General features: G+C 47.3%; 1 protein-coding gene across 3 annotated transcripts in view; it reads right to left on the bottom strand.

The window, feature by feature from the left end:
• CTTNBP2NL (CTTNBP2 N-terminal like) overlaps nucleotides 1-14234 on the bottom strand; it is a 34345-nt gene that overhangs the window by 12514 nt on the left and 7597 nt on the right. The window contains exons 1-2 of one of the 3 annotated variants that reach the window (XM_025215064.1): nucleotides 11397-11599; nucleotides 7440-7547 (exon numbers count right to left, since the gene is read on the bottom strand). In XM_025215064.1, coding sequence (XP_025070849.1) covers nucleotides 7440-7538 — 99 coding nt within the window. In that variant the 5' untranslated portion in view covers nucleotides 7539-7547; nucleotides 11397-11599. Of the gene's footprint in view, nucleotides 1-7439; nucleotides 7548-11396; nucleotides 11600-14234 lie in introns of those variants that run through there. The other 2 variants (XM_025215062.1, XM_025215061.1) reach the window with 2 other exon arrangements.

Below are 14234 nucleotides of genomic sequence, written 5' to 3'. Positions count from 1 at the left end.
AAAGACTCGCTCGAAAGGGTTACCAGCAACAGGGTGGGTTTTTTTAAACCTTTGTCTTAAAAACACCTCAACATTGCAACAAGTGAAGGAGTTAAAATACTACAAAGAAAACTGGTTGTGTCTTCCGCGTTACAAGACTAGTAGAGCAAGTATGGAGGGCTGTTTCATTAGGCTATTTGGGAAAGATTTTCTAGTCTTGCATCTACTCCTTTAGTCATCCTGGGGCTACAAGTATGAAACCAGTAGTAGTTGCTGCTTTCAGAACAAGAGGACTTGGGGGAAATGACCCTGATAAAAGCTGGAGGAGAGGCAAGGGGGGAGAAGAAGGAAACCTCAAACGAAGAGAGAGGGGTTTTTTCAGAAATCGTTTCGGGACAGACATCGTGGGATGCTATTTGGGAACTGCAGCCACCAGCGTCAGCAACAAACGCCTGGTGGCAAACATCACAAAGGGCCCACCCTGCTTCCGAATCCCCGGAGGTAAATAAAACCTGTGGATTTTATCATCCCGGCGCGTCTGATTGGAGTTTAGAGATTGCTGTAACTTTATATAAGTGAGGAAGAGGAAGAAAAAGAACAGGCTGGAAAATGGGAGGGCTGACTTGGATAAATGGGCTGTCAGCTGTTTAGTGAATCACAGGAAGAACAACAGAGCAGATCTGGTGAAGAGATAGAGAGGAAAAATCCTCCGTTTTCCTAAAGCACTAGGAGCCACGGGGATGCCAACCCTCCCTGCCACTGTGCAGGAATACGCATGTGATCTGAGGACTGGAAAGTCTTTGCCTAAATTCAATCCAGCTGGTCTGCCTGTTTTGACAGACAAGCTGTTTTTACTCCTTTTAAATTGAACCCAACCGTGTAGCGGTTACACACTACCACCACAAGAAACAGGCAGGAACAAAGTCCGGCTTCACGGCAGCATCAGCACTTCTCCTGCTGCAAGCAAGCTGCAGGCGTATTCGAGCTCCTCGGTCGTTTCTTTTTAGGAAAAGGTTTATTAAAAGCTTTAATTCGATCCAGTACGCTATCAAGGACATACCCTGCCCCCACAATTTTTTTGAGGGCTTCAACTATGATCAAGTCACATTTGTAAGCCTACGTTTGGGCATCGCTGTGCTATAAATTGCCTTGAATTGAGCTGCAGTGGCGAGGGGGGGAGCAGGGCAGAGAGGGGAAGGGAGTTATTTCCTGTCTGGGAAAGAACAAGAAGTTCTTCCTTGCTACTTGATGAATAGTTAACTATTTTCATGAACTAAAATGACCCACACACAAAATTAAGCTACCTTTTCAGTAGCTCTCTGAAACCCAGTAATCCTCATCTAGCAGTCAGCTAGGCAGAAATCTTTCATTGAATAAATCTGGACTGTGCAACAAATGTAATTAAATCTACTGGTCACCTACTCACACATAACACACCTGAGTTTACAAGAGTACGTGCCACTGCTTCAGCACCTGGCACAACACGCTAGGAAATGCAAAGCCGTCTGCTATTATCATTGATGATTAAAGATTATTATAAACGTTTCATGCTGCTGCATGTGTGACCTCCCAGGCCAGTTACAGCCTATTCAGCCAAGCTAAGTCTTGCACTGAAAAACCCAACCATCTTTCACTACAACGAAACTTTGATCCAACAACCTAAAGCAATGGTCCTCCGGCCTGCAGGGCTCCCCATGGTTTGACAGTTTGGTGGCTGGGGAAAGCTGGCAGCGAATTGCCACTCCTGTGTTATCAAACCTCTGGAGCTGTGCAGAGCCCCGCAGCATGGACAGCAGAGCTAAACTGGGCACATGGGGCTGACTGGGGTGGCACATGGCCCGATCCAGCCTGCAGACTTGATCTGTGTCACTCATTTTGCCCGTGAGGCCCAAACGGCGGGCACTATTGCGCTAGAGCATCAGGTAATGCAAGGAGCAGAAAACGCTCTCGGGGCTCGTGCCAATCAGGGGAACAGCCTTGATAACGGAAGATGTTGCATTCACTTGCCACCAATTTACTTTTTCTTTTTCAAGAGCAATTAGTGTTTCTGAAGTCTGCGTGGGTCTTAAACATGCAAACCCAACAGCAGCTTAATGAGCTATGCCAGCTATTCAACAACTCTTGGGGGAAAAGGAGAGTACGTCTAAAGAAGGGATTCCCTGAACGAGAAACAAGAGTCACCTGAACAGAAGCAGTGACGGGGCAGGCTAGCAGCCCCCATAACAGTAATACTTCCAGCTGCCCGAGACCCCAGGCCCACGCAGGTGGGATGCTGTGGGATGTGGCAGGCTTTGTCACACCTCTTTTAGGGTAACCCTCCACTGCTAGATGGTTTCGAAAAAAGGATCATTCTAGCTCTGATGGAGCAGAAGCAGTATTTGGAACAGCTTAAGCAATGTTTATGGGCACATAAGTAGAGCAAAGGCTCCACTCTGGTACAGAAAACCACTGTTTTCCCTGGGGATTGCTATGCTGCTTTGCGTTGGATGTTTCCCATGCACTGTCCCTTCAGTTTTTTCCTACAAGTTCCTCGTACTCAAATCTGACTATACAACAGAGCATGTCCATGTGGACTCATACCCATCCTCACAACACCAGGAATAAGCTAGTGAACATTTCCAGCAAAACTCTTCTTTTTTAATTATTTTTGCACGCAGAAGTGGGAGTGCTACCACCGCTTGGATATTTAGCAACTGAGTTTCACATCGAGGCCCACAAGTAATCGAGTTGTATTTAGCTGAACCCCTGGGTCCCCAGCAGCTTAATCAGCTCAGAAGTTCCTCCACTAGCTACAGAGGATAGTACATCCTGTATATAGTTTCCCCTTCGGTCTTGAACTTCCTTATTAGTTCTTTCCCCCAGAAACAGATGGAAAGTAAAGAGAAGCTGAGGTCACCGTAGTCGGGGGTCTGGCGGAGGAGACGACTTGCTGTGAGATCAGGAATATAGTGAAAGCCGAAGACCTTACTAGCTCTACTGCTAGTACTGCTAGCTCCCCAGCACCTCCAGGATGAATACAGGCAGCACGTTTCGGCAGCCAGAGGGGAGACATTTATGATGCACACACAACGGCATCACTTTTACCTGCAGTTCTGTTGGCTAGTCATCAAACGAGATCTCTGTTGAGCCAACGTCACCAACTTATCAATATTAAAAGGCACAACTCAGTGAGCAAATGTTGTCTGAGCTCTGCCCACATAAGGCTGCATTGCCAACTTGCAGCAGATGGTCCCAGTTCACCCTGAACGAAAATGCCTGCAGCTCCCCTTGCGCTGAACTGAGGGGCAGCTCAGAGAACGGCATCCGACCTCCGAGAGGTGCATCACGACGGGCTTGGATCTGCTAGTCCCGCACCGAGGATGAGGGGCCTCGCTGGCTGGGCTCAACCTACAAACTGCACTGGGTCAATCCCTACTTCAAAGGACTTGGCTGAGGGCACAAAGAAGAAAGCTTCAGTTTTGAATTCTGTTTCACATGCACAAAAAAACATTCAGACGACAACCTGGAGGGGAAAAACAGCTCTATAATCTTATTCATAGCTCAGATCTCACCCAGTTACTGGCCTGCAGGGCACTTTCTCTCAAGATTTATTAGTGAGCAGTGAAATTTTTTTTTAGAAGTTAGTGAAAGCAAGCTTTTTTCCAGATAGAAAAAGTTCTATAACGTTTCTCATTCAAAGAGCAGGCAGGATCCTACTACAGCCGAGCACAAAACAGTGTAGTCTTGCCCCATCTGGGAAAGATTTAGTAGATGCTGCGAGGAGATTCTGCATTACTGAGCTTTCACCTCTACACAATATCGATACTGTTTGGCTCCGAGTCGCAAACTGGGCCGGGCAAGTCAAGTGACAACACAGACAGCTTGTGGTGCTAAGACTTATTATCTGCTTTATCGTTTTTTTACATGCAAGAATGAGCTCTTAAAAGGGCCCCAATCATTAGTGCAAATTAGCCAGGTTCTTCTCTACCACAAACTGATTGCAGCCTTGAAGCACAATAGGCCAGAAAGCTGCTTCCTTTTTCATGACATGAAAGCAAACAAAATGTCATTTCCACGGCATGGAGAAGTCTGATTTTTGAAAGGGAAGAGAAACAAAGCTCTCTCTTTAAATATGCCACGAATAACGGGGGTTGTGTATTTTAAGCATTGATAACCGATTCCTTTTGGCCACAACTTGCTGGACTGAAGCAGGATCACTTGGGACCAAACCAGATGAGCCTCAAACCCAGGCCGCCGTCCATCCCAGGGGAAGACTCAAGCTACTGGGCTACTACAGGGTGAGCCCAAGGCTGCTTTCAAGACTGGCATAGGACATGCCCCACTTTGGCTCTTGCGGGCAGGCCTGCCTCGGCCCCTTGGCCTCCCCCAGCCCAGGACTGAGCGGGGCCAGCTTGCAGAGTGCAGTGTGCGTCCCCTGGGTGGTCCTGTGAAACAGCAGGCTCTGGGATTAAATCCTTCCGGGCCTGGCTTCCTTCCCTCTGCTCCTTTTGGAGCCGAGTGGGGAAACCGAGCTCAAATCTGCCACGTGCATCTCAATACTGTGGGCCGGGCCTTCTGATTACTTCTTCGTCTGGAGGCATTTTCCTTCTAGTTTGCTGGGCCGAGGCCTCTGAGCTTGTGGTGCAACGTCTCCTCCTCCCAGGTGTCTCCGAATGGAAGAACTGGGTTTATTTGACCACTGCCTGCACTTTGCAAAAATATTCCTGGTTCAGCCCCATCTCCCCCGAGCTGGGTTTCCTTCATCCAGTCCCCTTGGTTCACTAGGAGGGGCCAAGGAGAAACCCAGCTCTCACCCCCACCCAAGACATGGATCCAAAACCACGTGGGCAAAGAGTTCAAGTTTAGCAACAGGCACTAATGCAATCCTGCATTTATGGAGAGACCGAACGGATGGTGCATGTTCCTGAGGCTGTCATCTAATTACAGAGGCTTTGCCCTCCACACCTCGAAGACGAAGAGCCAACGTTCGCTCTTGGGACACCAGAGCCACAAGATTTCACCCTACCCGTGTTTCTAGAGTCGCAGACTGTCAGGGGCTGGAAGGGACCTCACAAGATCATCAGGTCCAGCCCCTTTGCACTAGGCAACTTTATCTTTTCACCCCATGTAACTGCTTGCCACGTGCATTTCCTTGGGAGACGGCAGAGCGGAGTCTGAGCTCTCCCCTTCTCAAAGCATGCTGCCCTGCACAATTACTCTCCTCTCTTTCCTTCATGTTCACCCCTCCCCAATGCCTGCAGCCTTAGGGCTCTTACACGTTGGAAGCCTAAGGAAATTTCCCATGCTTTGTGACTCCTTGAGGTGGCAGATCACTGTGAAATATTAAATCTGAGGAGAAGAGGCACTAGATGGAGATTCCTTCTCACGTAGACAGCAAGGTTGCAACAGATGAAAACTGGCACAAAAACTACCCCAGAGATCAACACCAGCAAAACTCGGAAGGAAAATAAAGGAAGGAAAGACAACAGAGACAAAATCCATCTAACTGTTGGAAGAACACTGGTCTGGCACTTACAGAAAGCATCATTATGGGCAAGATCTGGCACAATAATTTTACCTAAACACAACACAAGCAGACTAAATACAACAGCACCTGGTAGTCTCCTACCACAACGCTTTCCTAATTATTGCGAGGGCTTCGCTGGGTGTTCACCTCAGTAGGAGAGAGTTTTGCTGTTGACAAAAGCTGCTTGCAGTAACTAAAAATCAGACTGGTGCAAAGGTAATCTTTTACGGAAACACAAGCAATAGCTACTTAAACATCTGTTAACAACAGAACCAGAAAGCAGCATAATGCATGGCAAGAACAGGTTCTCTCTCTAAAGCACACTGGTAATCTTCAAAGAGCAGTCAAGCCTACAATTTACTGGCTCCGATTCCTGGCTTTGGTTGTTTAAAATGGCTCAAATAGTAGGAATTGAAGGCAATTCTTTCAAGTTGCTAAATATAGCATTTATATACCGACCTACTTCATTTTCCTGTAAAGAAGCAGAGTCCATGCTAGGCCCCTAGACTCCCACTGCCCTCCTCTGCAACTCTCCTGACATGATATGCAAAGCAGGAGAATCACCTTGCAGGCAGACATACACGGGCCTTTGACTATGGCACCTTGACAGAACCGTGATCAATGCCTTTGAAGTGCACGCAATAAAAATGCGAGGCCATATCACAGAAGACCATAAGGTAAAATAAAAGCCAACGGAGAAACAGGGAAGCAGCATAAATGGCAGCCTGGGAAGAAGAGGAGGAGAGACAGGGCACGCTTCTCATTTTCCAGTACAGCGTATCACAGCACCAGTCATCAACATCAAATGCAAAACCGTTTTGCAGAAATGAAACAGCTGCTAAACATGCCCAGCACTAAACAGAGAACTACCCTCAACGTGGGCATTATGCTCCAAACAGGCAAAGATGAAAGCGTTGTACAATAACCCCGTGATGTGGTTTGCTGTTTGAGCACTTTTCAGCCCACCTTCATGTGCAAGACGTGGTTACAATCTACTGCCAGCAACGCTGGTATAACAGAGCACAGAGCAACTGTAACGAGAATTTTACCCCAGCCTGGGACAGCATTCACCTACTCGTTAATTCATTAGGCTCTATGCTGCCCTACCCAAGGCAGCTTACATGAAAGAGCAAAGCTGCAGACTCCCCAATCGACACCCCAGAACTGTAAAATTCCTCTCCACCCCCTCCCGCTTCCCTGCCTTGCAGCCAGAGCACGCCCTCCGGCCCATCCCAGCCGTGCCGAGCTCTAGGCACTGTACACAAGCTGCAAGTGGGTCAACGCCTACAAAACATCTTCAGTTTCTCCCACAAGCATTCCCGTTCCCTTATTCCCACACCCCCACTCTGCTGTTTGTTCTCTTCTGCGCAGATGCCTCAGCAGATGCATGTATTTTAAAGCACACCCTTAGCAACATGTTGGCTCTTTAGCAAAAAAGGAGGAATCGGTTCCAGAAGGAAGAACAGCTCTTTGAACCCCGTATCTCTGCACGCACTCCACTCGGGGAGAACAGGACCCGAGGGGCTCGGGTAACTGCAGCTGCAATGGTGGAACAAAGAGAGAATCTCTGCTATTCAGACAAAGATCATATTAAGCAAATAAACCCGATGCAACAGCGTCCTGCATATTCAGTTCTAAGCCCCGACATGCTTCTTGTATCCGCATCTCACAAAATGCACACCACCGAGGTAAAAAGCTTGACAGATCCCCTTTTCCCCTCCTCGGTACAGCTCTGCTGCCAGACATACTGACTTTTGTGATGCTCTCTGCACTTGAAATACTGAACTGCTTGTTCTTTCAGCAAACTTTTGTTAATTCATTCCAACACGTAAAGAAGCAGTCACTGCCCAGCATGGCTAGTGCATCATTGCTGCTAAACTCGGCCTTGGGATACAGCCTCTTGGTAGATCCAACACTGGTAGCAGCTGGGGCTGTTCTAGCACTTGCAACATACCTTTAAGGCTTCGATGACAAGATCTCTTGCTTCGAGTTCCCCTTCAAGGATGCTGAATAGAGTTAGTAGTTCTGGTTTGCTGAGTTTTTCCAGATTCATCCTGATCACCTGAAAAAGAGAAATAATCAGAAGAGGGTCTGGACACCAGATACTGCTCTGGACAAAATAATAAAAGCTAATAGCAGTTTGCTATGACACAGAAATGCACACCATGCTTTCAACTTGGAAGCTTCAGAATGTCTAGCTTTCCCGTTATGAGCTGCAGCATTAAACAAAGAGAGGGGGAAAAAAACCCAACAAGCATTTTCTTTATGCTCTCCATAACCCGTTACAGAAGATTGATTTTTCACTTTTTCCCCGGGGGTCGTGAGGGCGCACACACTTTCTGCCCACACCATCTGGGTAAGTGCTAACACAGCAGCACGGTACTCCCCAAGCAACAGCCAAAGTTAGCAGAAGGGATAAATGTGGATTTTTAAAACCCGTAGTACTGAGGATTACACATCTGGACCCTGCAGCTGCAAACGTCCCACTGAGGACTTAATCACGGACCCATAATTCAGGCATACAACTTCAAGTTTCAAACGGCTGCTCGAGAACAGTACCTATGCAGTACTATGCAAGTCATCCACCTACTGCAGAATAAACACCACATTTATAACTAACATTGCGATGCTACGTTGAGCGGACTGAGCAATGTCTAATGTCGTCTTCTAGGCCACAGATTTAAGTCAATCCACAGGGCTGATGCCACAAAACACAAGCACGCAGTACTCTAGTTTCTTTTCTCTCATGGCCACCAATCACTATGGTACTATTACATATATTAGAGTGGATTTTAGTTGAGAGCAACACTAGCCCCTTCGCAGATTTCAAGACATCCTGTACTGCGTGGTGCAAAACGAAAGATATGCTTCATCAAGAGATAGTGAAAACTCCCAAGGCTGGGGCGTATTCTTCTACAAGCCCTTCCTTGCAAGCCAACAGTAGGTAAATGCAACTTTTCTATTCATTAAGTCCAATTCATACAGACCTTCTACTATTTGTAACGCTTGCACACGTTTGCTTTGTAGCTGGAGGGTGCGCAGACTCCAGGATATGATACGGGGCTCCAACGCACTCGCAAAGGATGGGCTGGCTCAACAGAGTGGTTCTCAACTAGCGGGCGTGGGCTTCACGAGTGGCTGGGGTGGCCCATACTCTGAACCCTCCGGCGGTACTGGATGCCATCGAGCTGGGTCACTTTATGCGCCACCTCCAGAACAGGACGCAGCAGGGCCATCTTGGTGGGCCAAGCCAAACTAGGCATTGGCAGCAAGTGAACTCCCAGGGAGGGAGACTGCGCTGCAGCAGGTGGGCCGGGGGTCACAGGCAGTAAGCTGCAGGACCACGGACGCACAGGTGAGGAGGGACGTGGGAGGAAGAAGGTGGAGAACCACTGCAGTAGAGAATTAATGTTCACCTTTGTTTAAACAAATGTCCTCGGCAAAACAATCCTATTTACTTCCAGCTGGTTCAAAGTGACTGCTACTTTGCAAGTAATTTGCATAACGACGCCATTTGGTGGGCTAGGCAAATAAAGGCATGATCCATCTTGCTTACCCAGAAGCAGGTGCCCTGTCACTGGGACCAGCACGCTGCCCTGCTCACCCAATAAAGCAAGATGCTTAAACATCTCCCAGACCCCGTATGCCAGTGCAGCGCTTTACCTCTTCGCCCTTGCATCAATTGGCAGGCTATGCAGCGAGATCTCTGCTTCACCAAAGTTCAAGCTGTAGCATTGAACAGCAGTGCTTTGGAGAGAAGCTCAGCTTCCTATGTGGTTTTCTGGACGGACTTACTGCCAGCACGACTTGGGATTCTTCTGAGATGAAAGCATAGCTATGGTGGTTCATGGCATCGTGGGCATGTCAACATAGCATCACCAGCCACGAAACATCTGCTGGTACGAGTGTTCAGTACAGCAGATCAACAAATTCACTGTCTGAGGGTAGAAGGCGTCACTGCTTAATAAACACTTTGGTAAACCCACAAGTGTCTGGCTTTGGGATTTCCAACAAGACCAGACAACTGTAGATTGGAGCAGACGGGCAGCGCTCCAAGAAGCCACGTGAAATGCACCAAATTTAAGTTTGCTCCTACTGGTTCTGACACATTGCTACCCGCTTTGAGCTGCAAATACCAGGCAATTCCAACCTGGTGCTGAGCGCCGGTCCTGGGCAAAACAAATCCACACCAACCGGCAGCCCTGGCTTAACGTATCTCCTTTTGACACACTGAAATTCAGGTCCAAAAGATTAAAAGGAAGGGCATGACCTGTTGCTTTAATAAAACCCGCCACCCCTACAAAAGTCCCAAAACTGCCAAATAAGTATCTGGAAAATGAATCCCAGCTCCTGTTCCATTCACAAGAATTGTGAATTCCCCAGGATTATCAGCTTCCAGGTTCTTCATGAATATGTGTACCGACGCACGCACTTTCAAAGCGGAAAAAGGCTACATCCCATATGCTACACCTGCAGTGCTGAGCAGACTGCACTTTCAGCCATAAAAACCAAGACACTCAAGCAAAACGTTGTTCACATGAAAATGTCCCCCTGAAAAGCAAAATGCGGAGGCCGCTCCAACTATTGTTCACAGACAAACATCCTTTCTACTTTGGGTTTCCTTTCCAGAGCTGAAGCACCGAGGGCGCAGATATTCATCACGTTTCAAACATGCTTTAACTGCGAAGATGGGTTTTGGACACTGATCTCTGCTGCAAGGGCTCATTCTTTGGGAGAAAGCTTTCCGAGGCAGTAGACACACCACATCCACGGTTTCTGGAATGCAGTCACCTATGCTAACGTGTTAAGGGAAGAGAGTTTCGTAGAAACTGAGACTTGCCCCAAAGGGGGAAGAACAATTCTCAAAACAAGAGAAGAGGGTACTTAAACAAGGGCTTAACAGAGTTCAAGTTACAAGTATCAGAGTGAGTTTGGCAGCAGGGATTTGCAGTGATCACGTGCAAGTAGTGTGCACATTGCAGCATTTTAAGAAGAGGTGCAGGTTACTACCTAAAAATCTGAGTCACCAGAAAAATAAAACCCAACCCATTCATTCGACCAATGATTGTGAAGTTGCTCTATCTTTGTTACTATGAGACCTGTAAAATATTTTCATAAATATTTGCTTAAATATTCACACACACATGCTTTTGCTATGCTCCCACCTCCTATGTTTGCTTTTCACTAGTATTTTAACCACTTAAAACATCTGTGTTAGAAGAATGCTCTCCAACCTGAGGATCTGACTACAAATTTGATTCAGCCTGCTCTTAAATGCAAATATGCTTCTACTCTGCTTTAAGGGTGCTGTAGTTAACTATTTTAAGTGCCCTGCATTTTAACTTAAGACTTGCCTTCGCTCAATTTATGTCCGTCTGCTCAAAAAGCAACGCCCCCCGACACCGTGTGCACCCGCACAGCACTGATACTGGACATTAGAGAATGACTTCCTGACAAGCTTCCACCTGGATTTAAACTGATGGTGTCGAACCATTACAAATAAGATAAAGCAAGAAAAATTTCTTTGATGGAAAAAGTCAGTTTTTAAGTTTTTGTTACTCATTTTTTTTAATTGCCCAATAAAGGGAGAAAAATCACTGGTTAGCTAATGCTGTCAGCTTCCACATGAGTTACTCTTTGAACTTCTCTGCTTTTTTAAAATTGTTTGATACTTGTTGCTGTGTTGGTATTTCCCACATTCATAGAGAAGGAGCCCAGGAAACTTTCCATACAGAGCCTCAAAATGCCATTGTGACACCGTTCCTAAGTACAGGTGGTTCATTTTAGGCATGAAGCACGTTATTCAAGGTCTCGCCAAGAGTGACACAATCAGCACAACAACCCAGAAATCCACATTCCCAGTCTTTGGTTTTGCCTATAAACCCACAGAGCATGTTGTGCCCACTTTCACCTCACCGCTGCACTTGACATTGCCGCTGCTTTTGCAATGTAGGAGACTCGGTCGGACCTTTACGAACTGGGCGAGGTCTGCATTTCAGGGAAGCGCAGCATTCTCAGCAGCGATTGAAGGGAAGATGTCTAGTGGCAACTACCCTTACGTCTGGACCCGCTTCTCGAAATAGCTGGCTAGCTCTGTGGAGTGGAAAGAAAGGTATCGTTCACAAGACATGCTGCAATTCCCAAAGGCAGAAGACAAGTCGGATCAGCCATGTATCCATTTACCTTTCTATACAAAATTAATTGTACTGGATGCGGGAGAGGCATGGCTTCGGTTCCAGCTTTTATAAGCTACCATGCCTGAGAAGGCACTTTTAAGTTGATGAGTGGTATGATTACCCTGGACAGATCTGCAATCTGCGCATCCTGAATGTCTGCCCAGAAAGTGCATGAATTAATTTCAACAGTGGGTCAGGCTACATCTACAAAGGTTAAGACTGAATCAGTACGGATAAGAGAAAACCAACACTGTTTTAACACACCTCGGACCATGATGATGTGTTAGTGGAATGAAGCTGTTAAAGTAAGGTATATTTTGGTTATTAGTGAAGAAAGCTCACAGACCCTCCTGTACATTTTCTAATGGTGCAAAAAATGCCATATCTAACTGCATTAACCCTAGCATGCTCAGCACAATTTCAAACCGATTAAATTGAAAACCAGCACTGATTCTGCCAAGAACTCGTGGACAGTTACTGCTATACTTCCCTATTAGTTCACAATTGGCCCATTCTCTGCAAAGCCAGGAGAGTGACTAGCTCTGCTTGGTATCACTCCTCACAAGCTGAATTTAGTCCGTATGAAAAGCCAGTTCAGAGTGAATTCATGCAGGGAGCCACAGTCCCCGTTTTGCTGTGCAATGTTTTAAACTGGAGCACGGGGGTGGACCTTTACCATCCTAAGTGATAAACTTTGACCGAAACACAGCCAAGAACCTCGTAAACTGACAATCTTTTACAGCGTTGAAGAAATGAGTCCCTGCCCAAAAGAGATGAAGTTAGAGTCATTTTATAGCACTCCAGTGAAACTATTTATAGAAACCAATAGAACAAGAGCAAGCCAGTACACATGTTTACAGGGTTTATATTTTCAAGATCATGAGGCTTCGGTTTCTGAGATACTGGATCCTCAAATATATTATGCAGGCCGACAGCAGCAAGCTTTAACTGTACCATGGGCAGAAGTCACTCCAGATTGCTAAATCAAATTGCCTTAGATAGATGCTGTAATGAAGCCAGTATTTTGGAAAAGCAGTGCTTGTACTGCTCTGGTTTCAGACTCTTAGTAGCTGCTTCTCACAGGACACCTGGCAGACGCTGTTAGACCCACAGCTGTTAGAAGAGGATCAGGGAAAGGGAAAAAGCTGGAAAACAGCTTGACACATTTCAGTGTCCCAAGAGCACTGGGCATCTGTAAAATGGGCACAAGGCAATGATATGGATGCAGCCCTTCTCTATCCAAATCCGATGCCAGCTGACACTGCCGAGGGCACAAGTGATGTTCTGCCACCTACAGCTACCCTGGGCTGATCTGCGCACCATCTATGTTGTAAAGTTGCATACTCGCCTCCCCCATTATTCTTCAGTGGAAAATTGCTTTACTCCGTTCCTCATTTAGTTCTCGCCCACAATACACACACCTCCCCACTGTGCCAAGTTTGCTGACATGTGAATGGAGGAGGCCTGATCTGCTACTTCCAAATTCCTCAACAGGGACGAGCGTTCACATCGCTCAAAAGTTCTCCAGGAACAACCGGGCCTTTCATCAGCTCGCACCCTGCGCAATCAGCCAACCTGGGGAGCACGCAGTATTTAGTCTGATGGAATAAACATTTTCCCAGAGTCTGAGGTCCGCTACCATTTTAGGGCAAGAAGCAAGAGTTCGGGGTTTAAACAAACACAACTGCTTATTGCCTGTGCAGAGGTAAACTTCCTTCGAGCCGTGCTAGGGTGGATGTGTGTCTAGCTTTATTCAGCAGAAACACTGTTTTACTGGAAAGCGACTTTTCCATTGGTATGTTTTCTTCGGAGCTGGTCAATACTTTTCTTTAACTCCATCTCCTAGAATTTAACATGAAAATATATATTGTGTAGATGACCCCAAGTGTGACATGACGGGACCCTGAGCGTGACGTGAAAGGACTTTTCTTTAAGTCCATCTCCTAGAATTTAACATGAAAATATATATCGTGTAGATGACCCCGGGCATGACATGAAGGGATCCCGAGCATGACGTGAAGGGACTTTTCTTTAACTCCATCTCCTAGAATTTAATATGAAAATATATATCGTGTAGACGACCCTCGGCGAGACGTGAAGGGAGCGACCGATCAGAAGGGCACCTCGCACACACGTCCGTCGAACAGACCGGCAGCGGAGAGTCGGTCAGACGACGAGGGTTAAGATGCCCTCGAAGGACTTGGCTCAAACAGCACGTGTGTTTCTGCGCGCACACAACAGAAGCGGGCATTTTTCTCCGACAACCAGAGACTTCCTGTCCTTTCAAACGCTACAAACGCCACTCGACAGCGCGTCTGTCTAGCTCCGGACCAGATTCACGTTCCCGTCCCGCCGCCGAGAAGCGGCCGATGTTCGCAGGAGCGCGAGCAGCCCGCCCCGAGAGCGAAGCGCCGCGCCGCGGCCACGGGAACATGCTGTTGCACGTGCCGGACGCGCCTTTGCCAAACCTCCCGCCCGCCTGGCACGAATACGAGACAACGTTTCCGAACCACGAGCGGATCCGGGTGGAAAATGAGGACAGGTGTGGGGTCCCCCCACCCGCCCCCGCCCCC

This window comes from Alligator sinensis, unplaced genomic scaffold, assembly GCF_000455745.1.
Source record: "Alligator sinensis unplaced genomic scaffold, ASM45574v1 scaffold1218_1, whole genome shotgun sequence".
Classification (NCBI taxonomy): domain Eukaryota; kingdom Metazoa; phylum Chordata; order Crocodylia; family Alligatoridae; genus Alligator; species Alligator sinensis.
Note: the sequence above shows the minus strand (reverse complement) of the source record. Positions and strands in the feature narration are given on the sequence as shown.